The sequence below is a fragment of the Pituophis catenifer genome, unplaced genomic scaffold (genome assembly GCF_029215685.1).
Source record: "Pituophis catenifer annectens isolate HBS135680 unplaced genomic scaffold, rPitCat1.0.hap2 SCAF_1, whole genome shotgun sequence".
NCBI lineage: Eukaryota > Metazoa > Chordata > Lepidosauria > Squamata > Colubridae > Pituophis > Pituophis catenifer.
This window is the reverse complement of record NW_027256881.1, coordinates 307,407,833-307,435,089: the sequence shown is the minus strand read 5'-3', so window position 1 is coordinate 307,435,089 and position 27,257 is coordinate 307,407,833. Positions and strand designations below refer to the sequence as shown.

General features: G+C 39.4%; 1 protein-coding gene across 1 annotated transcript in view; it reads left to right on the top strand.

The window, feature by feature from the left end:
• The window catches only part of ITPK1 (inositol-tetrakisphosphate 1-kinase), a 127,427-nt gene extending 100,170 nt beyond the window's left edge, over nucleotides 1-27,257 (top strand). The window contains exons 5-10 of the mRNA XM_070931514.1: nucleotides 9,240-9,338; nucleotides 14,210-14,250; nucleotides 17,938-18,103; nucleotides 22,373-22,440; nucleotides 23,032-23,194; nucleotides 26,865-27,257. Coding sequence (XP_070787615.1) covers nucleotides 9,240-9,338; nucleotides 14,210-14,250; nucleotides 17,938-18,103; nucleotides 22,373-22,440; nucleotides 23,032-23,194; nucleotides 26,865-27,184 — 857 coding nt within the window. The 3' untranslated portion in view covers nucleotides 27,185-27,257. The remainder of the gene's footprint in view (nucleotides 1-9,239; nucleotides 9,339-14,209; nucleotides 14,251-17,937; nucleotides 18,104-22,372; nucleotides 22,441-23,031; nucleotides 23,195-26,864) is intronic.

Genomic DNA, 27,257 nt, shown 5'->3' with positions numbered 1-27,257 from the left:
GGCAAGAAAGGTTGTAAAATGGGGCAAAACTCACTTAACAAATGTCTCGCTTAGCAACAGAAATTTCAATTGTGCTCGTATGTCAAGCAATATATACATGAATATATATATATATATATATATATATATATATGTATGTATGTATGTATGTATGTATGTATGTATGTATGTATAGAGAGGGAGGGAGAGTGTTTTATGCAAATAAATTGTCTTTCCCAACTGTGATCCCCTAGGTGGGAATTGGGGAGTATTGGTTGAGGAAAGTTGATACAAAGAATGATATACCTTATTGTCTTGTTTTACATGTGCTGGGGCTGAAAACTTGCACTAAAAACCTTTCCCAATGGTAGGCTTTATGTTTCTTGTCTTCCTTTTTTAATCAATGGGAACCTAAAAGCTTAAATCGAGAAAACTAAAACCCAATATTTTTTAAAAAGTCTCTCCAGTTCCAAAGAGTCTCCGGTAACTCTTGGCAGTTTTACCTGTTCATTGTGTTAGATTACAGATGTGCTACAAGGGAAAAAGAAAATCATGAGTATAGATTTTTGGAAATGAAAGAAGGTAATACAGCTTTCATTGGGTATTGGCTGAAAAGCTTTTTATATTTTGGTATGAAAAGAATATATTTCTCCATTTTTAAAACAAAAAAAGTCAAATGATCATTGTGTTAAAAAGAACAGAGAGAGAGAGAGGGACAGATCTATAAGCATGTTTATTGAAAGACGTTTTTTGCAATGAATTATAGCTGTGGTGATCAAAGAAACAGGTGCTGGGAACCGGATGTTCTTTCAGTGACAACAAAATAATTACTTAGAAATAAATTCATCCTATTATATAAGTGAGGATTAGTAGGGAAGGGAAGGTAGATTCCTTTATTTCCAAAGGCATATATATTAAGTATATCATTTGCTTAAAACCATATGCTAAATAACCTACAATTTCTGTGAGGATTAAATCTTTATATTTGCATGTTAGTAGATGATTCTGAAGGTTAAAAAAAATAAATCCTATTTGGGTTAAGAGTGGACTCTTTGTGTTCAGAAGCCATAAATGAGTAACAGCCATAATGGTTTAGTCTCTCTTAAGGGATGATACAAGAGCCCTCTGGATGAGATCCTTGGAGAGCTGCTGCCTGTTATAGCAGACAGTACTGGGATAGATAGATTAACTGAACAATATTCTGGAACGAGCTCCCCCCCGGAGATACGGAGGATCCCGGATCTGCGTACCTTCCGTCGCGCGCTCAAGACTTTCCTATTTCATCAAGCCGGCCTGACCTAAGTCTTTCCCCTTTTTAAATGGAAATTTTAAATTTGGTTTTAAATTATTGGGGTTTTAAATTTGTTCAGCCAAATTATTTAATTCGTTTTAGTCTATTTTAAATTTTGTATTTATATGTTTTATTCTATGGCTGTTCACCGCCCTGAGTCCTTCGGGATTTTCAATAAAATAAATAAATAAATAAACAAATATTCCATATTGTGGCTGGGTCCGTTTTAGAAAAGTATTCTGTCCTACATATTGAAGTAGACTATTCCACTTTTTTATTAGGGTTTCCAGGAATTCAGAAGGAGTAGAAGGTTTTTCAGTTGTTTCATTGGTTATATCTTTCCAATTGATTGAGCCATTTGGATAGATTTAATACGATCTTCCTCAGTTTATTGCATCCACATATATTGAATTTTTATCAAGATTATTTTAATTGGCACAAGATTATGGGATTTAATTTAATCTAACCAGTTTAAAATAATCAAGTAAATACTGCAGTCATGATATTAGAACACTGTTGTGCAAATTATAGCTTCAGAATAAGACACAATATCTTAGGCAAACATAGTATTTTCTTTATAACCAGTGTTAAATTACTGGTTTTCTATTGTAGTAACATTCATGTCGTAATGCTTATGCAACACACCAGTACATGTTATAATTTTTAATTCGTGCATGGGTTTGCTTATAAATTAGGAACATTTATATTGCTATTATTTTACTGTTTATAATCCTAATCAGATTATGTTATGATTTTACTTTTAAGACAAATATTTTATTCTTAAGTGGCCCACACCAGTTAAAAATAAAGCTTTAAAAACCAAGCACATACAAGGGACAAATGAGCAGGGAAGTTAGAGAGAAAAAAGATCATTTGACAGTACCAAAATACAATGGTGAGTTGTAAATAAACATGCCTATCTAGTGGGGCTAAGCTGATCATTGCTTGCTGGTGGTCTTTCTTTGACAGAGATTTTGCAGTGACCTTTTTTCCTGGCTGGTGGCCGAGGCTGAAGTCCCAGGACAATGGGCGTGAATGGAGCAAAATGTTCCTTCTTGGCAAGGTTAACTAGCTCCTTGCAGCTGCTATTTCCCTGGCCAGTGAATGAAACCTGGTTAATTTTCTTATTGCTGTTACTAAAATCCATGTAACTTCTCTCCCCTCTCCCAACTGGCATTTTAGAACTATCAAATCACTCTCTCTCTCTCTCTCTCTCCCTCTCTCTCTCTCTCTCTCTCTCTCTCTCTCTCTCTCTCTCTCTCTCTCTCTCTCTCTCTCTCTCACAATTATTTTCCTCTTAATGTATTTATGTAATTGCAAACTTGAATATTCCTTGCCCTCAGAAATTCCACTGAAACAAAAGAATCATTATTTAATAATGCCCTTTTTATTGGAACAATGGTGGGGGACATACAGTAAATCATGATTCAATTTAAGATTCTGTCCCAATAACTTATTAATTAATGAGTCAATCCCCACATTCAGCATCAGAACTATGTAAGAAAGAGAACATTTAGCTTATTAAAATGAGCTGTCTTCATTACACGTGTCAGCTTCTAACAGAATACAGGTAGAGTATCTGATAAATGAATGTTCCCTGATAAGAAATAAATTTAAATCCCATACAAAAAGTATAGCCTATTTTCTGATTAGCAATATAATTATGGTGGTTTGTTTTGTTTTTTTCAATGAGATGCATTTAGTGAGTGACCTCTTATTTGCAATTTGAAACAGAACAATCTTCAAATATATTACTCAGTAAGATGTAGTCTTTTCTAAAAGCTGAATGTTTGAATACATTTATAGTACTTTGCCAAATCGACCAAGCCATCTAAACAGTTTGACCCAGAAATGCCAAACTTTGCTGTTACATGATTTAAAATGTATAATATCTTTCCTTGGTTTCAGTCCAGTGTTAGATCATAGTATCCATTTATCTTTCATGTTATAATCTAATGACAATATTTTGACTCCTTTATTCCTTATAAATTAAGATCGTTCTGGTATTCTAATTTTAAAAATGCAAGGGATTTTAGTAATGTGTACAGAAATACAGACATTAGCTCATTTGCTCACTTTCCCCCTCTGGAATGATCATGTTGAGAGATGTCTTTGATTTCATCCAACTATAGTTGGAAGTGGGCTGTAGAGCAGATTTGAATCTGTAAACAGTTCAAAAGGAAAATAAATTGGAGTGTAGAGAATGATATTAAATAACTTAGACAGAAAGGAAATAGATTGTCTAATAAATCAAATCCTACTTTACACAAAACCATATTGGACTATGGTAAGAAGTATCCTGTTTGTTGAATTTAGCTGTGTTTCTTTGAAAAATAGCCAGCACTTTCTCTTTTGTTACAAAATATTACACTTCAGATTCTCTGTTAGGCAGCATAAATCCACATGAAGTAAATTCTTTTGCAGTTTTGCAGTAGATTGCTGGTTATAGCAATACAAAAATTTTCCTCCTCAATCCCTTGAGGCATCTAAATATATAAATTGTCAAATTAAACTCCATACATAGTGCTTTTCGTGGTCATTGAGTTGAGGAGATTGTTTATAATGTTTGGTAACCCTATGCAACAAGATTTTTTGTTTATACCTATTCACATTGAGGTTTACAAAGAACTATCTATCTTTGTATAAAACACTTCAGACAGCCAAACACATACTAATAGTCTAGTATTTTAGAGTATTCTAGTATACTAATAGAATCATGGCTAATAGTCATTTATGATTCAGGGCAATTATTGTTGCCTCATTAGTAGCCAAGAACCATTGGGGCACTCACCCTAATGATATTCTGGAAGTTGGTAAAAAAAAAATAGCTTTTTCTGAGAGCATTTGGAGCTTGTGCAGCTTGGGTTTGTCTTTCTTTATTTTATTATTTAATTTCATTGATTGCCCAATTTTATTGGGCAAATCACTAATCAGTGATTTGTTGGTGACTATTTACTGCTGTTTTTTCATGTTGGTGATTTCAACAGTATCATCAACTAATAAGTAAATATCTCACTTGGGGAAAATGTCAAGTTAGGTCAACAGCAATCTCATTGTCACATGGCCTTAATGAAAGAATGGCCCTCAGAATGTTACTCTAAAAGGCACAAGGGATTTGGAGCTTTCGCTTACCAAGCCCATGGGCCTAGAAGCCTCTTAAAACCTAGTACCATTCTTTAAATGCACTCAGTTAACACTAATTCAGTGGTGGACTATCTGTTTCAGAAGTTAGAAGTTTTTCAGCTTCAATTGCTTATCTCATTAAGAATGTAGAGATCTGTCAGTCAGAATAGACAATATTGGGTTGACGAGCTAATAGTCTGAACTGGTTAAAAGCAACTTCCTGTACTCTTACAATTTTCCAGTCATAAATCAACTCATAAAGCATACAGTGCATTTATCAAGGCTTTATATCAGCTATGGCACTTAAGAGTTTCTTCCTGTTCTGCTTTCCTAAAGCAAACTCAAGAAGGTTACATTAGTAGATTTATTGTACCGAATTAAGAAACCATACATACAAGCTTTCTTCTAACAACATGCACTAATCCTACCTTCCATGTTAGCCCCAAAGTTTCAATCCCTCCTGCCATTCTAAGACAGTAGCTTTCAGGCTACACATTTCCTGGACTGAAGGTTATCGCCATCATGCCTTGTTTACAAAATGGCTTTCTCTGGTGTGGCTGTGAAATGAGAATTGGAGGATCCTGCCTCACCAGCTTCAATCCCCTTAAACTTAATTGAGTCTCATTAAATGTTAAATAGTTCCAAAAGAGAGAGCTAAAAGATGCTCCCCCACTCCAAAAAAGCCCCTTTCCATTGCTACCTCTTCCATGAGCATTCATTTGAATACTGACAGCTAGTTATGCCACACGAAGCAACAATCGCCTTGCTTCAGACAGTGGCTTGTGGGGGATGGGGTGTGTCCATGTGTGTGTGTGCCTGTGTTACAGGTATTGTACATTCCTCAGAGTTCATGCCAAAATGAGGTGGTAGTTGAAAGGGGCCTTGTTGTTAACCACTTTTCATGAAAGGATTCCTTTCTGTGAACTTGCAACAGCCTGTCTTCCAGGCTGACCTTTTCCATCTGTTCTGATCTGATGGGAAATGCTGGTTCCCAAAGGCATCATATGCAAAGTAGATATAAAATACACCTACTCTACGAAGATCAGTGTTGCAATAGCCATTGGTTAATCACAGAGTTGGTTTAATGCCGTTCCCATAGCTCTGTAACTCACATACAAACTTTTATGAGTATAAGTGGCATATATATTTGCAGCATTCTTGATGAAAACTGATCTTTGACATCTACTGTCACCCTGAGCCTCCAGAACTCTGCCACCTAACACAGAGTATTAAATGTGCCTCTGTGTCCAGCAGCTCTGTTGTCATGGCACAGTCGCAACACTTCTTCCCTTAAAGAAGGGCATCATATAAACGGTCATTGTGAAACAGATTGCCAACATTTAAAATAAAAGGTGAAGAATCAGTCTGATCTCCCTGGAGGTCATCCATACAAGCCCTGACATATGCAACCGTTTCTGTTGAACTCTAATCTGGTCTACAATCTGTCTCCCTGCTCCAGATCTCTCAGAAAGGTCTAACACTGGAGAAAGGACAAGTTGCTTGGCTGCAGTATTGTGGAAGGAGAAATTGAGTAGGAAAAGTCATATTCAAGTTTGCATGATTGAGCATCTGGAAGCTTTTTCTGTGAACCAGGAGTACATATATGATATGAAAACTGAAATGAGAGAAAAATTGTGCCCATTTGACTTGCTAGGATGTGAGAGATAGTGTTTTCTGCAGAACTTCCAAATTCCACAGGTATCTATGGATAACTCTGCTTCCTTCTTGGAAGTGCCTCAATTAGTGGAATGTTGGCTTTTCTGCAAGCATTTTTTTGTTTTAGATTTTTTTTTTCATATACAACTCAAAGCAGTGAACATACCAATATTCCTTCCTCCTAGTTTCCCATAACATTCCTGTGTGATAAGCTGGGCTGAGAAAGTGACTAGCCCAGCTGGTTTTTCATGCCTAAGGCAGGACTGGAACTCAGTTTCCTTGTTTCTAAACCAACATTTTAACTATTGCACAAAACTGGTTCTCTAATGTATTATATAATTATATTAACAGTATCATAGTTCCATACCTTATAGAAGCAACTCAGGCCTGAAAGTTGCAATACAATTAGATCCGCAGTTCATTTTTAATCATTTTAATAGATTAAAATAAAAATAAGCAAAGCCCAGAAATGTTCTACATCCTTTACATTTCTATGTAGTCAGGAACTGTAGCTTTCAGGATCCATTTGAATTCCTTTAGTTGATATTCTATAAACCAAAGAGTTGAATGGGGGAAGATCAAATGCAAAGTGCAATATTTGACTCTCTGTCTAAGAACTCCACAATAAAACCATAAAATGATCTCTCTCCTTTCTACTTACATTCAGACATCTACAATGATCTTGTCCTTTGATTTCCACCTGTCCCAGCACCCAGATCACAATCTGGGTAATTGGCAACCCGTTCACACTTATGACTGGTTTTCAAGCATTTCATGATCATGTGATTGCCATTTGCAAACTTCCCTGCTGGCTTCCCCAGAAAGTCATTTGGGTAGTGGGCAAGGAAGGTCATAAGTCACTTAGGTATGTCTCCCCCATTCTTGGCGCTCATGCCATGTCATTGCACATCCTCAGGCACCCTCCATGACACTCCCCATGCTTCTTTACACATCCTCCCCAACCTGCACTGTACCCTCATGCACACGAACCCCCACAGCACCTCTTGTGTACATCCTCACACCCTCTCCAGCCCTCGCCAGTGTGCATGATGCCTCTGGCACACACCTTCATGCATCCTTCCCATTCCATGCGATGTTTCTCATGCAGTCCCTTGCTGCCTCAATCTCTGCAGTGCCTCTTGTGCATTCTCTTTCAGCCTTGTGCGCCCTACCTTACCCTCACTGATACACTGTTGCTGCACTTCTTGTGCACCCTCCCTAGTGCAGCCCCCCTGCACCCCAATGAACCCTCACCCTCACTCCGCCATCTGGATGCACCTGCCTGCAGGCCTGAAACTTTAATACATTTAGATCTGCAGTTCATTTTTAATCATTTTAATAGCATAAAAGCACTGACTTCTTCACTGGCAACTAAGATTGCAGGGATTGCCATCACTGAGCAATGCAATTGTGCTCCATGACCACATTGCTTAGCAACAGAAATTCTGGTCCCAATTGCCCTTGTAAATTGAGGACTATCTATATAGGCCAGATCAGGAAACAGACTCCACAGAATTACTGGGACTTTATTTTTACAGGATAGAATTACCAAATCTTGAAAGCCTTGACAGCATCTTTCCTCCCTCCCTTCTCTTACTCAGGCGGAACTGATCTGAATTTCCTTCTAATACTTTCTTCCTGTCCTGGATTTAAATCATGTTTTTTCAACTGCAGTCACATAATTTTTCCAAGATTATATCTGTGATTCTCTACAATTTCTGAAGAAAGAAAGTTACCTAAAACTTCCTGGTCCAATCGGCTGAGTTTGGGTTTATTTTTATATTTTAAATATATACAGAGTATACCAAGGTCCCATAGACCAATCACAATATTTTATTCATTAATATAAATATTGTTTTCCAGAGAAAATGTACTAGGAATACACTAGGAATATTCAAATGTGATGCATCAAAGCAGTATGTGATGCATCAAAGCAGTATGCTAGAATAAAGTGGCAAGCAACTCATTTATTGTAATATAGTACGATGTTTCTCCAAAAAGAAGGCCGGGTCTTATTTTCTTTTGACCCCCGAAAAAATGGCTAGGCCTTCTTTTTGGATGGTTCTGATTATTGACTCACTTCGTGGCGGTGGCACCAACAGCCCTGCCCAACAGGAGCCCGCTGCTGGCCCACTTCTTCTGTGGCCGTTTGCTGCCACTCACACGCATCGCTCCGGCCTCCGTTTTGCTTTCAGATGCTTGCTGGAAGGCATCTGAAGGCGAAACGGAGGCCAAGGCAATGCATGTGAGTGGCGGCAAGTGGAAGAAGGCAAGGCAGATGTCTGGGTATGCGAGGTCTGGTAAGTAGGGCAGATCCACCCCTCCCATCCCCACCCCAGCTTATTTTTTACCTCTGTGCCTTGGCCCACCTCCTGCACCCTGGGGTGGGTGGGTTCTTAATTAGAGCTAATTTTGTAGGTGGGGCTTAATTTGATTGCATGCGCTCAAAAATGTGATAGGGCTTCTTTTCAAGGTGGGTCATCTTTTTGGAGAAACACGGTATATATAATAATTTAATTTCTATGGGGCCTGACTTTTAGTACAACCTGTATATATTTAAGCTATTGAATCAGATGATCCAACTACTTTTATAGAGAGTTTTCTTATTTCCATTCTAATTAATGGATTTGTTGTTTAAACTTATCACTCGTATCCACAAGGCAAATGATAATGTGTGTGATGACATTATACAAATGCTATGACTTATGTACTTGCATTAGAAAATTGGATGCAAATAAGTGTATCATTGTATGATAACGTCCTTGTATATCTGGCATCAGTTTGCAGTAGATTCTCCAGAAATGATATATTAAGCATTTTTCTTGTGTGTTTGGAACAAATATTGTTACAAGATAAAATTGATATGACTTAAATATTGGTTTTAGGGATAATTTTCATTAATTTTTGTCACTTTGCTTGGATACAGTTTTCAGTTAGATTTGTATACACAACCATTGCACTATGTGTGAGCAAGGACATGAGCAACAATGTTTTGTTAGAAGGACTAACAGATACAAAGCTTTCATGAACCGGATGCACAAAATATCTTTCTCAGATGGCAGTATTATAGAAAATGCTGAAAGGAGCAGAGTAAAATTGAGGAATATTTACAGTATAGAAAGCAAGAACTGGGATAAACTGAAAACATCTATAAACTGTTTGGACTGTTTTTTCTATCTCTTTTCTTCAGATGACAGAATCTGTTCTCCGCCATTTATGGAATTAACAAATGCATGTGGAGAAGACACCTTGAAGCAAATAGAAAAAAATGGAATTGCATTCCCATTCAGTATGTGAACAGTTTTTATATTTTACTTAATAGTAAAGTTGTAAAGCATTTCCTCCACTACTGCTGAAATCAATGCAATTTAGCTAAGTACTCTTGAGGGGACGGAGAGGACTTGCACAGGAGATAGCTAAAATAAAAATCTGTAAAGGCTATATGTGCATATCGTGCATAAAGTCCTTCTTTCTGTTATTTTCTCTTTTTCATTTTCTCTGTCTCTGCTATTTTGCAGATGAATTATCAGAGTTATTTTGGAAGTGTCTGCCTTTATTTCAATATGTATAATGTTGGTGTTGGTTTACTAGAAAAAGGCCCTAATGCCCATTTAAAATAGAGCCTTGGTAGTACAGTGGTCTAAAGCACCCTGTTATTAAGACCAGCTGTCTGCAATTACTGCAGGTTCAAATCTCGCCAGGCTCAAGGTTGACTCAGCCTTCCATCCTTTCTAAGGTAGGTAAATTGAGGATCCAGTTGTGGGGGCAATAAGCTGACTTTGAATAAATATACAAAAAGGATGACGGCTATTGCTTAGCGCATTGTAAGCCGCCCTGAGTCTCCGGAGAAGGGTGGCATATAAATCAAATTAAAAAAAAAAAAACTACAGAGTAATGTTTTGTCACATTGAGAACTATTTTTTGCATTTTAAGTATGCTATACTAACATGAATCTTAGATGTACTATTATCTTATAGTTGTTTGTATGTATACTGAGAGCTTATGCACCAGAGTCAAATTCCTTATATGTCCAATCACACTTGGCCAATAAAGTATTCAATCCCTATCCCAATCCTACCCTACCCTACCCTACCCTACCCTATCCTATTATAGTATATCTATTATAGTATATTAAATGTACTACTGTACATTAATGTAAATATAAATTATCTGGGAAAGTTAATAATATGCAACATCAATATATTAAACTATAGAACAATGAAAGTATTCATTTTAAATTGAGAATCGCACACTATCAATCATTTAAATGGCTCTAATAATGTCAATAGATTACCAGAGGGGTCCCTCTGGTAGAAATGTGCCCATCAGGCTTCCGCGCATTCCATCAGCCGAGGTCACAAGGGAGGGGCGGGGGAGTAGCGGTTATTATTAGAGAAGGCCTTAGGCCCAGGGAGACCACTGTACCTCAGACAGCTGGTTGTGAGTCCCTCCTTGTGAAGTGGGGCCATGGGGTTCAGATGGGCTTGCTGATCACGTACCTGGCTCCCTGCCGCGTGGCAGCAACCCTGCCTGAGCTACTCAACGTTATTGCTGCGGTGGCGGTTGATACCCCCAGACTTATGGTCATGGGGGATTTCAACCTGCCGTCCGTGGGCGAGACGTCTGAGGTGGCTCGGGAGTTCATGGCTTCCATGACGGCCATGGATCTGACCCAACTAATTCATGGCCCTACGCACACTGGGGGAAACACACTGGACTTGCTTTTTGTCTCTGGACAGTGGTTGAGTGATCTTGAGATAGGGGATGTAGTCATCGAGCCCTTGTCATGGTCGGATCACTCTCTCCTTCGCCTTGACCTTCGTACCGCGGCACCCCGCTGCAGGGAGGCGGAACCGATAAGATGGTACCGCCCCAGGCGCCTGATGGAACCCGATAGGTTCCAGACGGAGCTTGGGCCAATTCCTGAGGTTCTGGCTCACGCCTCGACTGGAGACCTAGTGGCCGCCTGGGATAGGGCGGCCGCTGGGGCCCTGGATCGAGTCGTGCCTTTGCGGCCTCTGACCCGGCGCGGATCTCGCCTTGCTCCTTGGTTTACCGAGGAGCTGAGGGAGATGAAGCGCCGGAAAAGACGCCTAGAGAGTAGTTGGAGAGCTAGTCTTTCTGAATCGGACCGGACACTGGTTAGATCCCATATTAGGACTTACCTAGTGACGATAAAAGCAGCAAAATGTACGCATTTTGCTGCTCTTATTGCGTCATCAGATAATCGCCCGGCCACCCTGTTTAGGGTGACCCGCTCCCTGCTCCACCAGGAAGCGCGGGAGGACCCCTTGGAGGGAAGAGCCGAGGACTTTGTTCAGTATCTGTATGACAAAATCACTCAGATTCGGGAAGGTCTGGACTCTGACTGGGTAGATCCAGCGAGAGTGACGGAGGCAGGTCTTGAGACTGTTATCTGGGATGAGTTTGATCCTGTGACCCCAGATGACGTGGACAGGATTCTGGGTAGATTGAACGCGACCACATGTTTGTTGGACCCGTGTCCCTCCTGGTTAGTGCTGGCTTCCCGGGAGGTGACGCGAGGCTGGCTCCAGGGGATTATAAATGCTTCATTGGGTGAGGGTGTCTTCCCCGCCGCCCTTAAGGAGGCGGTGGTGAGGCCCCTCCTCAAGAAGCCTTCCCTGGACCCGGCAATATTGGCTAATTATCGTCCAGTCTCCAACCTTCGTTTTGTGGCGAAGGTTGTTGAGAGTGTGGTTGCGGGACAGCTTCCCCAGTATCTGGATGAAGCGTCGTATCTGGATCCGTTCCAGTCGGGTTTCAGGCCTGGATACAGCACGGAAACGGCATTGGTCGCGTTGGTTGATGATCTCTGGAGGGCTCGGGACAGGGGCTGCTCCTCTGTCCTGGTCCTGTTAGATCTCTCAGCGGCTTTTGATACCATCGACCATGGTATCATGCTGCACCGGTTGGAAGAGTTGGGGGTGGGAGGCACCGTACTAAGGTGGTTCTCCTCCTTTCTCTCCGACCGGTCGCAGTCTGTGTTGACAGGGGGGCAGAGGTCGACCCCGAGGCCCCTCATATGTGGGGTGCCGCAGGGATCGGTCCTCTCGCCCCTTTTGTTCAACATTTATGTAAAGCCGCTGGGCGAGATCATCCGTGGTTTTGGGGTGGAGTACCATCAGTACGCTGACGACACCCAGCTGTACATCTCCACCCCGGATCACCCCAACGATGCCCTTGAAGTGATGTCCCAGTGCCTGGAGGCCGTACGGATCTGGATGGGGAGGAACAGGCTCAGGCTCAACCCATCCAAGACCGAGTGGCTGTGGTTTCCGACGTCCCGATATAGTCAGCTAATGCCATCGCTGACTATTGGGGGCGAATCATTGGCCCCCACGGATAGGGCTCGCAACTTGGGTGTCCTCCTGGATTCACGGCTGTCGTTAGAAGAGCATGTGACGGCCGTGTCCGGGAGGATTTTTCATCAGGTTCGCCTGATCCGCCAGTTGCGTCCCTATCTAGATCGGGACTCCCTACACACAGTCACTCATGCCCTCGTTACTTCTCGTCTGGATTACTGCAACGCTCTCTACATGGGGCTCCCCTTGAGGTGCACTCGGAGGCTCCAACTGGCGCAGAGTGCGGCCGCGCGGGTGGTGATGGGAGCGACATGGAGTTCCCATGTGACACCTCTCCTGCGCGAGCTGCACTGGCTCCCGGTGGTCTTCCGAGTGCGCTTCAAGGTTCTGGTTATCACCTTTAAAGCGCTCCATGGCTTAGGACCTGGTTATTTACGGGACCGCCTGCTACCACCAATAGCCTCCCACCGGCCAGTACGCTCCCATAGAGAGGGGCTCCTCCGGGTGCCGTCGGCCAAACAATGTCGGCTGTCGGCCCCTAGGGGGAGAGCCTTCTCTGTGGGGGCACCTACGATTTGGAACGAGCTCCCCCCGGAGATACGTAGGATCCCGGATCTGCGCACCTTCCGCCGCGCGCTTAAGACTTTTCTATTTTATCAAGCTGGCCTGGCCTAAATCTTCCCCCTTTTTAAATATGGAAATTTTAAATTTTTAAATTTTAAATTCGTCTTTTTATAGGGGTATGGGTAAGGCATTTTAAATTGGGGAGCCATTTTAGATTTAATTCTGTTTTAAACGTATTTTAATTGTTTATATTGTATGTTTTTAACTTTGGCTGTGCACCGCCCCGAGTCCTTCGGGAGAGGGGGCGGTATAAAAATCTAATAAATAATAATAATAATAATAATAATAATAATAATAATAATAATAATAATAATAATAATAATGATTAAATAAGGCAAATTCCTCTAGCAGTGCTCTTCTATATTTCAGATGCCACTCCCCAAAAAGCCATCCCTTTTCATTTTGTTTTATTTGGAAAGATCTTTTTAAATAAATAACAGGTGTATTAATTCCAATAGAATTAGCACAGCTATCAAAGACTTAACCCATCTATTCATTTAAAAAGTTCAAGAACTTCAACAGTTTGTCACTGAATTATAGTGACAAGTTCTTGAAGAAGATACAGTGGCTGCATATAATACAGTGTAGTGTAGCAGCTAAAGTGATGAACTAATTGGGAACATCCAAATTCAAGTCCCCAGCTTAACTAAGACATTTACTGTATTACTTCTGGTCAGTTTCCGTTTCTCAGACAAGTCAATCTGACAAGGTAATTGTGGGAATAAGATTAGAGAAGATCCCTGTGTAAACTGCCTCCATCTCTGAGAGCAGCGTTTCTCAACTTGTTTTATATTAAAAAGTTTGTGGTCTTCAACTCTCAGAATTCCCTAACTAGCATGCTTGAAATTCACACTTCTTAAATTTAATGTACATTTGAAAAACACTGTCTTAGAGGAAAGACAGGAATATAAATACAATTGAATAGATAATAATGGAAAGTGCTGGTGCCAGACTCCATCAATGGACCCTAGATTATCCATTCCTTTTGAGAACTTGCTTGTCCTCTTTGATGCCATCCTGGATAATCCAAGAGTTGAAGTATCAGCACCAGATAAGAGAATGCTGGTTTCAAGGGAAGGGCAGCCATAGGGCGAATATCATTCAGTTGGGTAGATTAGCAAAATCAATAGAGTTAGTTGTTACAAATGGTACTGAAGTGCTCTGTGTATATTCTTTTGTACTGACTCACGGTTTACTTTTTTTATTACTGAAGTTTGTAAGACAAGAGTCGCCCATGGAACCAACTCTCATGAGGTAAGTATTTGTACAAGATTTCACATAATGTGTATTTAGAAAAACTGCTTTGGCTGGGAATTAAGAAAAAAACTATAGTAGTCTATCTGTGAGTTTGATTCATAAACTTCAAGGAAAAGTAAGGAGGTTTTATTCTTGTTGTCTCTCATGCATACATAGAAGTCATTCTTCATAGCCTTATGGCTTCATTAATATTGCAAATCTGTTTTTCTCTCTTTTTGAAGGCCAGTTTATACATACTCATACCCATCTGTCTATCATTTGTTTATTTATTTGCAGTTTTATAATCCATCCTAATGCACAGGTTTTAGGTAGCATTTGTCAAAATAGAACATAAAAGAGAAAGACATAGAATGAATAAATACCCCAAGATGATTGCCATTAAATAATGACGACTTGGGTAAAAAAAAAAAATGGAATAGGATATTGACAGCTTTACAAAATGGCAGGGGGAGAGGGGAGGGGGTTACAAAAGCCTATGAAGAAAATAATAATAATAATAATAATAATAATAATAATAATAATAATAACAACAACAACAACAACAACAACAACAACAACAATAATAATAATAATAATAATAATAATAATAATAATAATAATAATAATTTTATTTCTATACCGCCCTTCTCCCGAAGGACTCAGGGCGGTGTACAGCCAATTTAAAAGCAGGACACAACAATGATTAAAAATTAAAATAATTAAATAAATTTGGCCGATTTAAAACCCCAAAAATTAAAAAACCCCAATTTAAAATTATTATATTGATAGCCCTGCCTGGCGGAACAACAGCGTTTTCAGTGTGCAGCGAAACACCCGGAGGTCGGAGATCTTACATATTTCCGGGGGCAGTTCATTCCACAGGGCTGGGGCTCCCACAGAGAAGGCCCTCCCCCTGGGTGTCGCCAGCCGACATAACTTGGCTGATGGCACCCTGAGGAGACCCTCTCTGTGGGAACGGACTGGTCGGTGGGAGGCTATTGGTGGCAGAAGATGGTCTCGAAGGTACCCGGGTCCTATGCCATGGAGCGCTTTAAAGGTGGTAACCAACACCTTGAATCGCACCCGGAAGACCACTGGGAGCCAGTGCAGCTCACGCAGGAGGGGTGTCATGCGGGCACAACGAGTTGCGCCCATAACCACCCGCGCGGCCGCATTCTGGACCAGTTGGAGCCTCCGGGTGCTCTTCAAGGGGAGCCCCATGTAGAGAGCATTACAATAGTCCAGCCGGGAGGTGACAAGGGCATGAGTGACCATGCGCAAGGCATCCCGGTCCAGAAAGGACTGCAACTGGCGGATCAGGCGAACCTGATAAAAGGCCCCCCTGGCCACGGCCGTCATATGCTCTTCTAAAGACAGCCGTGCGTCCAGGAGGACACCCAGATTGCGAGCCCTCTCTGTGGGGGGCAAAGATTCACCCCCAATAGTCAGCGATGGCACCTGCTGACTATATCGGGACGCCGGCAGCCACAGCCACTCGGTCTTGGACGGGTTGAGTCTGAGCCTGTTCCTCCCCATCCAGACCCGCACAGCCTCCAGGCAGCATTTGAATATTTTTAAAAGGCATTTGAAAATATGGGAACTATAACAGAAAAGTCCTGTCACTTAGTCTTCTTAAAGAGGGTGCAGGGGCAGGGGGAAGGTAGTCTCAGGGATCTTCTCACAATGTTTCTACTTCATGAATGGGTTTAAGTATGGCAAAGAAATGCCTTCTCTAACATAGTGCAATGCTACATAGGACTTTATAGTTTATCATCCGCACTTTGAGTTGAGACCAGAAGCCTACTGGCAACTAGTGGGAAGACTTTGACAATGGTGCCAACCTGCAGTGATGAGTTACTCTGTCATTGGTTCAACTGCCACTTATGAACTAGCTGCAACTTCTGGGTCATCTACAAAGGCATCTCATCTCAATTTGGTAGATGATCTCAGTAGTTTCACAGACATGTTAAATAACATAGGGGAGAGCACCAAACCCTGTGAAGTTTTCATTGGAGAAACTATAGAATTGTCAACTTCCTCGCCCCAGTGATCCAAACTGGATACAGATAGTCCTTGACTTACAACACTTTATTTAGTGACTGTTTGAAGTTACAATGGCACTGAAAAAAGTTACTTATGACCATCTTTCACACTTATGACCATTGCAGCATCCCCACGATCACGTGATTTATATTTGGATGTTTGACAACTGATTCACATTTATGACGGTTACAATGTCCCGGGGTCATGTGATCCTCTTTTGCAACCTTCTGACAAGCAAAGTCAATGGGGAAGCCAGATTCACTTAACAACTGTGTTACTAATTTAACAACTACAGGGATTCACTTAACAACTGTGGCAAAACTGCCTATGGGTTTGCGCCCATAGGGAGGGCCTGCTCAGTGTGCCGTCAGCGAGACAATGTCGGCTGGCGGCCCCCAGGGGTAGAGCCTTCTCTGGGCACACCCACCCTCTGGAATCAACTTCCCTTGGGGCTTCGGCTGGCCCCTGACCTTCGCACCTTTCGCCGCGAATTAAAAACTTGGTTATTCAAGTCCCCCGGCCTGGACTGATGGGGCTTTTTATGGGTTTTTAATTGTATCTGATTCAATTAGGCATTTTAACTTGCATTATGGATTGTGGTTTTATTGTTGTGAGCCGCCCTGAGTCCGTTGGAGATAGGGCGGCATATAAGCCTAATAAAATTAAATAAATAAATAAATAAATAAATAAAACTCACTTAACAAATGCCTCACTTTACAACATAAATTCGGGCTCAATTTTGGTTGTAAGTCGAAGACTACCTGTATTCTCACTGAGAGCACTGAAGTGGAGTACATTCTTGATGAACATATCTTTTCTTTTATGTACACTGAGAGCATATGCACCAAGACAAATTCCTTGTGTGTCCAATCACACTTGGCCAATAAAAAATTCTATTCTTTACTATTCTACATCCAACGTAGGTGGTGTAGGGTCACCACATAGGTGACCCTACAGATTACATGGACAATGTTTCTAAATGCTGCCAAAAGTTCTCACAAGACCAAGAGAAATATCCTGATCCAATAAAGGATCTGTGAAGGTCATGTAGAATGATGACTACCATTTCCATCCCATTTCATAATTGCTTTATTCTGTATTTTATTGTAAACCATTTTGAGATGCTTTGGCGTAATGAAGCAGTAGACAAGCATAATTAAATTTGGAGGAAAGGCTAAATAAGAAATCAGCTGCAAGTTGGAGAGACAGATTGCCAAGTGTTTCCAACTGGATAGCACAGTTCTGCATCTTCTGTTTATCTGAATACTTGGCTTTTATGCAGCTGGACCAAGCCAGTATCTTAAACACTTCAACATTATGTGTTTTATAGTGATCAAGCAACTGCATTCAAGAGGCTCACAACAAAAAGAAAGGAAGGCAATAATGTTCTTCCATTCCTGCTCCCTATATTAGCTTGTATTTAAGTTTTGCTGTCTCTAATCAAGAATAATAAACACCAATAACCCAATCTTTTATCAGTTTGTTCAATCCCTTTTAAAACCATCTGAATGTATACTAATGCTGGCAGCAGCGAATAATTGTATGTATGTATGCATGCTATGCATACTGCTACTGGAACCACCAAATACAATGCTTGTTTATGTGAAACATGTATTTTTCATCTGTACGACTGTAATTGCAAGTCATATCTTTATTTTTCAGATGGCTATCATATTCAACCGGGAAGGCCTGAAAGCCATCCAACCTCCATGTGTGATTCAAAGTTTCATCAACCACAATGCTGTCCTGTACAAAGTCTTTGTGGTTGGGGAGTCATATACTGTGGTGAAGAGGCCCTCTGTGAAGAACTTCTCAGCAGGCATTTCTGGTAAGCTTTGGGAATAGTAATTCAACACGATGTACTAATGGGAAAATCTGAAGAACACCATTTTCCATTTTGGTGAAACCTGATCCAAAACATGTAGAGGACATCAGGTTGAAGAAGATTGAACTCAGTGTTTCCCTGACTTTTTGGATTTTTTGATATTTTTTTAATTTGACCCTTATCCTCCCAAACCCTTGTAGCACTAATTTCATTGGGAGATAGCAACTGTTCTTGCCAACAGCTGCTATGTACATTCAGATTTACGTACGAAAGTACTAATCTCAAACTGGAGAAAAAGGGGAGGACATCACAGACTTCTTCCTAAAAGAAGCAAGTCAAGATGCAAGCAGAAGAGATTGTTTTGACTAGGAACTCCTACATGTTTTTAATTCTGTCTAGCTTCCACAGAGGTTTTAAGATTATGGCATCATAAATCTTTTGCTAGATGCAGTTGGTTTCAAGTTCTATTTGATACTTGACCCTGACCATCTCCACTGAACTCTTCCTCTTAAGAAATTTGGAAAATTCTTCTCTGCATGATATGTACATTCTACCTGAACTTTATTGTAAGCGCCCAGAGCAGTGGTGGGTTGCCCCTGGTTCAGACCAGTTCACAAGAACTGGTAGTAAAACCGGCGGGAGGCTCCGTCCACTGACCCAGACATCATCATAGGTGATCTGGGCATGCGCAGAAGCTTCTGCGCATGTGCAGAAGAGCACGAGCGGGCGCGATGCGAACTGGTAGTAAAGGTAAGTAGAACCCACCCCTGGCCCAGAATCACAATTTATGAAAAGGGCAGTTATATAAATATGATTGATTGATTGATTGATTGACCATATTATGATCTTTCTTGAAGGCTTTGATATTTTATTCATATGCTATTTGCTTGGAATCATACTAATGAAATTATTACATTGGTTCATAATATCTAGATGGTCTGATTATGATATATTTTTTAAGATAAATGCCCTGAGTTAAAATGTTCTGTGATTTCATTTATTTATTTTCTTTACTCCCTATGAACAAAACATTTTTGAAACTGTAATAGGTCTGCTTTTTATTTAACTGTTTATGTTGAATCACTGTGTTGATTTATAAATATTTTATCCAAAGCCAATTATGCAAAATAACAAGATGAAATATTTTTAAAAAGATATTTGCCAAAGTCACAAATTCTAAAAATAAATACACATCAAGATAACAAACCATAATATGAAAAATGATTAAAATTGGTATGAAAAGTTTAGTTTTCTTTGAGTTCAGTTCAATTCCTAGTGTACATGTATTTTCTTAAGGTTTGTCACTAAATGCTGCAGGGTAATTTTTTTACTTTATCATAGACTACAGTTGTGATTATTCCTAGTAGTCTCCTGTTCAAACAAATAATCCTGCTTTTGTTTTTTGTTTAGATATTCAGCATGCATGTAGCACTTAAAATATTCTTCAGTTCAGTACATTATTCAACTAAAATTTAAATGTGGTAGATAAACAGAGGGATTATCTACTGAATAATATATTTAAAAACTGTTTCTTCCATTAATTGAATGATAGCTTTTTAATAATAAAATTATTCCTACATTCCTTCAGTACTTTCAAAAAGTTCCATTGTGGAATGGTCACATTCAAAATAGATGTATGATAGTTCTTGACTTACAACAGTTCATTTAGTGACCGTTTGAAGTTACAACGATAGATTTTAGCAAGATGAATATTTATTTTAGATTTTTTTCTTCATACAATGCATAATTAATTTTTGACTTCTGTTTTCTACATTGTAGCAATACCCATTAATATCAGTGACTTTTAAAGAATCTTACCCAAATTCAGAAATAATAAGGCTGTCAGGTGCACTCAATTGGGATGTTTTGAATTTCCTACAATTTTGGGAATAATTCCAGAAAATATAATTTAATAAGTTTGATACTTTTTTACTTGTATGCTGACAATAGCAACAATGACAGCATTGGAAAAGTCCCATTGTGCCAACAATGCAAGATTGGGGCAGCAATAACAAAACTGACAATATATATTCATAATAAAAATTTAATCAAATTTAAGCAAGAAAGGCTTATATACAGTGCATTTCCCAGCAAGGCATATTCAGACATTTGGAATATGGCTTTTAGAAAAAGAGACTAATTTAAAACAACAAACAAAATTCCGAAGCGACATTAGCAAAAATCTCAAATATTTAATATTAAGTAATAAAACCATAGCATAAATATTAAAATTGTGTATAATTATTGGGGAAGAGAATGGAAGGAAAGAGTGAATATGTTACCAAAATTACCTTTCACGATGTGTTTACTTGTGATCTACTTTTCCTCTTGCCTTTTGTATCTTTATGCTTTCCTTTTTTGTATTCTTTTAGCTTATGCAATGTAATAGAAAACATTGGAAGTAGTTTCATATTGTTAATCAACAAATACTATTTAGAGTGGTTCGTTAAACCCTATAACCTTATCCAAGTTTTCAGTTTAAATACATATAAGTTTTAGTGCCAATGCACACTTCGCTTTAGCCAAAAATTACACCTTTATTTTTTTAATGTTTCAGTTATCACCTGAAATGAAACTTGGGACCATGAATTCAATGGCTAGAAAATGATTCATCTTCTGCTTATTTCTAATGAATCAATGATATGACTAATTATTTACATGGGCAAATAGGCTGCAGTATCAGAAACTCTTGATTTCTTGATTTGTCTATGTGATTGATCTACTACTTGAAATCTAACAGACTCTAGGTGGCTTACAGGATTTCTTGCATAAACACCGTGCAAAATTAATATTAAAATCAATTATATAATAAAACTCATAATCTAATTCTCCAAATTAGAGTTCTTACATAATAACTACAAATTAATTTGACATTTGGTTTGGCGCCACTGACTATAATCCCTCGAGGTCTTCTGGAAGAGCCATGTAGTCACCTGCTTCTGAAAAACCATAAGGATGGGTGCCATCCTTGTTTCAGGGGGCAATCAATTCCAAAGGAGGTGTGCTGCAGAGAACATCCCTTGTCAGGTCACCTCCCATTGTATTTTGTGATACACAGGGATCCTTAGGTGCTCCCTAGTTCAGATGGGACAGTCCAAAACCATATGGGGGAGGGAAATGGTCTGTATAGTATGGTCCAGAGGATACAGCTTTACAGTGACTGGCCCTTTGAATTGCACTGACAAGCCTTCTAGTAACCAGTGCAGAGCTGTCATATGCCAATATTGTAACTGGCCTCTGGGTATACGTGCTGTAATACATACATTCTTGATCACCCGAAATTTCTGGATGGTCTTCAAGGGTTTCCCTATGTAGAATGAATTACAGTATCCTAATTTGGAAATGACCGGGGCATGAGTGCATAGCAAAGCAAAACCCCATAAAGTCAAAGATGGAGAAGTTGGCCTCTGGAGCAACAGCCACTCCATCTGGTTTGGGTTAAGTCTGAGCCTGTTTCTCCCCATCCAGACCGTGACAGCCTCCAGACACCGGGTCATGTCTTCCACAGCATCTCCCAATGGGCTTGGAATGGAGATATATACCAGGAGAATAGGACAAATAGTAAGTCACAGACCAAGAGATGGAAGTCAACATGGGGAGTGTTAATCAGAGTTCTAGGCAAATATATTGGCAAAGTGGCAGCAGAAAAATAGCTTTACAAAAATTAGCCCAAACAGTAGGCTGCTGAATTATCTTACAGACATCCCTGACCAAGTAGATGTACAAGATGTTCTTCGCTGATCACAAACAACCTGTCTACAGTGACTGGGCATAAGCAGCACAATCTCTTAAAAGGCAATGCTTCTTCTTATTTCATTGTTGAATTATTATTATTATTATTTTGAAGCAAGCAAGCATCAACACAGGTATCTTTTCCCTTCTCCAGCAACTCCTGCCATTTTTTCCATTTTTTAAAATTTGTTTTGTTATTGTTTCAAATAAATAAATAAAAAGCCTGATAAAAGCTCTGCTCCTTTATACAAATTTCCTCGTCAATTATGGAAGCCAGGACATTGCATTATGGCAATTGATTAGAGCTCAGTACAAATAGGAATGGTGTCAATATCAAGGATTTTATTTGTTGAAAATATGGATAAAGTTGCTGGTTTATAGTGCCCTCTAGTGCTTGTAGATTAACATATTTTTAAGATTTAAGTAGTGATTTTGAATGTAACTTTTAAGAACAATTTTTGGTTACTTGCATGTAATTTTTTTAATTCTACAGATTTGTTTGTAACTTATATTTTTTTCCCTTTAATTTCCAATCTATAGATAGAGAGTCAATATTTTTCAACAGCCACAATGTATCAAAACCAGAATCCTCTTCCATCTTAACAGCAGTAAGTATTCTAGACTTCTTTCTTCAAACACTGATTCTACCAATAGAAGCCTCTCAATTTAACACTGTTCTTCTCAGGTTTATTTTTAGGAATTATTGTAGGAAAGCAAAAGCTCAGAATCATCCAAAATCTTTCACAAACATATCTGAAAATGTTTTTTTTTTCCTTGAAACATAGGAATTATAATACTTGGTTAAGAACCATTCATTCAGTGACCAATCAAAATTACACAGTCTCTAGGTGAATGGTCCTTATGCCCAGTCCCCAAAGTTGGGGCTCTTGCAGCTCTGCACTTAGGACCACAGGGGGGCCTTCAGCTCTCCCACCCACCCACCCATTTCTTTGCCCCTCCGCATCGCTGCCTTTTTGGCTGCCATGCAGTCTACTGCCTCCGCTAGCCCTGCCACCTTAGAGTTGACATTTTGTCCCCAGAGTTATGGGATTTTGTCATTCTGGAAAGATTTCAGACATTTTAAAATATTGAACTGTGGTATCTGCAGATGCTGTGTTTCATGTCTGGAGGAAATGCGAGGATACCTGTTTTTTATTTAATATCCCTCTACAATTTCATTCTCTGTCTTTCTTTTGCAGCTTGATAAAATAGAAGGGGTGTTCGAGAGACCAAATGATGACGTTATCCGAGCAATCTCAAAGACACTAAGGCAGACTTTGGGGATTTCTCTCTTTGGCATTGACATTATCATTAACAATCAGACTGGTCAGCATGCAGTCATTGATATAAATGCATTTCCAGGTGAGAGCAAACTGATATATACAATACACCAAAATACAAATATCATACTTCAAAGTTAACATTCATTTTAAGCAAGAGTGCAGAATATTTTTCCCAGACAAAGCCCCAGAATTGTCCTTTCATAATATACATTATATATATTATGTAAATCAGATTAAATCAAATCAGATTAAATACAAATAATAGGATTTCATCCACTTCTATCATAATAAAAAGTATTTTTGAGATACCCTGAGGATTCCAAACTCTGGCTTCCCCCTTTAAAAATTTTAAAATATACTCATTCTCAAGACATGGATGAAGAAAGTAGCAGAACCATGTTTTTGGATCTAGGTTCAGCATCAACACTTCTGTCAGAATTTTATCCTTGCCTCAACAAGTTCAAGAGCAGACAGGTAATCTACATGAGTAAGATCCTCCATTGAGTTAGAAGCTCAAATTATGCAATGGATCTCTTACACTTCTAAGTACAGGTAGTCCTCGACTTACAACAGTTCATTCAGTGATCATTCAAAGTTACAGCAGCACTGAAAAAAGTGACTTATGCCCATTTTCCACACTTATGACCTTTGCAGCATCACGTGAAGTGTTAATACGACTTTGTAATGCCTTGGTACGGCCACACTGTAAAAAAGATGTTGAGACTCTAGAAAGAGTGCAAAGAAGAGCAACAAAGATAATTAGGGGACTGGAGGCTAAAACATACGAAGAACGGTTGCAGGAACTGGGTATGTCTAGCTTAATGAAAAAAAGGACTAGGGGAGGCATGATAGCAGTGTTCCAATATCTCAGGGGCTGCCACAAAGAAGAGGGAGTCAAGCTATTCTCCAAAGCACCTGAGGACAGAACAAGAAGCAATGGGTGGAAACTAATCAAGTAACCATTTGTCTGAAGTAGTTTAGAGTTTCCTGCCTAAGCAGAGGGTTGGACTAGAAGACCTCCAAGATCCCTTCCAACTCTGTTATTCTATTCTATTCTATTCTATTCATGGTCACAAGATCAAAATTCTGATTCGTATGTATGACAGTTGCATTCTGATAAGCAGTTCTGATAAGCAAAATCAATGGGGAAGCAAATTCACTTAAAACTGTGTACTAACTTAACTGCAGCGATTCACTTAACAACTGTGGCAAGAAAGGTCATAAAATGGGGCAAAACTCAATAAATGTATCGCTGAGCACAGAAATTTTGGGCTCAATTGTGGTTGTAAGTTGAAGACTACTTGTACATTTAAGGTAACTGTATATATACACACACTGCAGGCAAATTGTGTTTTTTGAATGTTTTGGACTGCAATTCTGTGGTTTGTTTTTGATCATGCTAGGTAAAGCTGACATTGGAAAGTTAATAAGGTAATAGTAACTTGGTAAAACACATATTCAGATGTAATATGTTATCACAAATTGTTTAACTTTCTCCAACCTGAGTGCCTAACAGTGGTGTGGATCTCAACTTTCATAATGCTGCAGTAGCATGGTTGTCATTAAGGACATCTGTGTCCAACTGTGTATCTGAGGCACACTTAAGATGTGGAAAGATTGCATAAAGTGTACTTATGAAACTGTAAATTAATGCAGAAAGCAGACTTTGCTTTTATTCACTGCTACAGTATATTTTTATTGTCTTCAACCCTGTAGCTGATTTCATTAGTAATGTAATTAACAATAGCTTTTTTCCTCCTTTCAGCTAACTGGCTGCCTCTAGATATGATCAATTACTATCCAATTTAGATCCATTTGGTTTCTCTAGTAACATTAAGTTGGGCACTCCCAGATCTTGGGCGACTTTTCATCAGTCGAAAACCAGCTACTTTTCTATAGATTTCATTTGGTCTACAAATAAATTGGTACTCTAAGAAATACAGGCTGCAAAACTATTTAATTTATTTATTTATTTATTTATTTATTTATTTTTAATTTGATTTATATGCCGCCCTTCTCCGAAGACTCAGGGCGGCTTACAATGTGCTCAGCAATAGCCTTCATCCTTTTGTATATTTATACAAAGTCAGCTTATTGCCCCCACAAACTGGGTCCTCATTTCACCTACCTTAGAAAGGATGGAAGGCTGAGTCAACCTTGAGCCTTGGCGAGATTCGAACCCTGCAGTAATTGCAGGCAGCTGGTCTTAAGCAGCTTAATAACAGGGTGCCTTAAACCCTTGTACTACCAAGGCTCTTTTTTATTTATTTATCACATTAAAAAACTGAATTATACCAAACTATGAACGGAAGCAAAAGAAATGCTAGGTTTTTAAAAACATATCTTTTTAAAAAGTATATATTGAAGTTCAAGAACATTTCAGAAGAGCTCTGCTGTTAATCTGTTTAAGATATGAACAAGAATGTTAGATTCTTGAGATGTGTTTCACAAAAACAAACCCAGCCTATTCTCCCAAATCGGTGTGGTTTCAGTTTGATTTTAGTGTCAGTAGAAATGCATTCATTAGAGGTACTATTTGGTCTTGGGCTTCCAAGCTGTTCTTTCCTATTTTCACTGAGTGTTCGCTCAAAATTCTGCAGAGCAAATTCATTCTAATTTTCTTCAGAAAATTAAATCATCTATTTTCTCACAGGAGACATCTGCTAATACTATCATTTTCCTTGCTTTTAAAAAGGATTGGGGAATGATTCAGCTTCTGAGACATTAAGTCTCAACCTGGTGGCCTCTTGCATACAAAAATGTTACTGCCCCAAAGCTAAGTGGTCCTTCCATTGAAATTGGCTTCACAAGGCACTTAAAATGACTTCTGTTGCATTGCAGCATCCCAATAAATTCCAAATGATCGCATTGCACTGTGTGTACAGGGCTCATGTACACCTTTTACAACAGCAAATATATTTCTAACAAGCATGACGCAATAAGATATTCATTACATTAAACGATTTTACAAGAAGCACTTATGTACAACAAATTTCATTTTACATACAATGTACTTCCTCCTGAGAAGAGCTGTTCCTGAGAATAAGAGGTGGAATGGGACAATATATAATGCTAAATTGAAGGGCAGCATAAGACTTTGATTGAAAATGGAAAGTTAGTTCTTTGAATTAAACTAACTAATAACAACAAAAAGTTCAGGATACGTCTCTCCTGTATTTAGATTAACATTTCTTGCCATTGTGTCTAAAAATGTCCAGGTTTCTCTCCATAGTATGTTTATCCTACTGTGTCAAGAGGAATTATCATTTCTCTGGAAAAAAAATAAGAATATCTCTTAAAAGCATTGCAGGAATCTGGCAATGTGGTTTATATCACTATATTGTAGCATCACCTTTGGAGAAGCAAGGTTTTTAATCCCCCAGTGAATCTTTCCATCTAATCTGAGTTCTGTGCCTATCTCTGTAGCAGTCATGCACCAATTAATATCAATGACATTGATCAGGAGAAAGGAAACAGTCTCTTAGAGCTTCCTTTGTTCAAAACTTTTGTACTTTTAAAAAGAGCACTTAACAGTTTTGGGGGGCAGAGAAATAAAATATGGGAGACGTTTTAAAGACATTTTTAAAAGAAAAAAAAGTGATATTTCCAGGAAGTAGAGCACACAAGTTGGTGAATTATCGTTAAAAGTGATGTGCCATCTTCTTGCGTATGAAGGGGGAAGAGAACTTTAACAAGAAAACGGTAGCCATAGCTAATGTTTTATCGCCTGACTTCTTCATTACTTTCAGGATATGAAGGTGTCTCAGAGTTTTTCACTGATCTCCTGAACCACATAGCTACCACCCTGCAGGAGCAAACTCCAGAATTGTCCCAGCTGAACCATAACAAATTCCTGGCAGAGCAGAGCAGCAGCCTCGTGGGGGAGCGGACATGCTGTGCTAACACTAGCTGCCGGAGCATGGCAAGCCAAGACCCCTGGATTGTGGAGAACGAGACCAACAGCTCAGTCAAGCTGCAGCACCAGAGGCTGGGCTGTAACTCATCCATGTCACCGAGCTTTCAGCAGCATTGTGTGGCCACGTTGGCCACAAAAGCTTCCTCTCAATGATCCCTATCTGTGCCACAGACTGAGAAAGAAAGCAGTCAGCCCCTGGGCTGTGAATTCAGTGTAATTTTTTGAA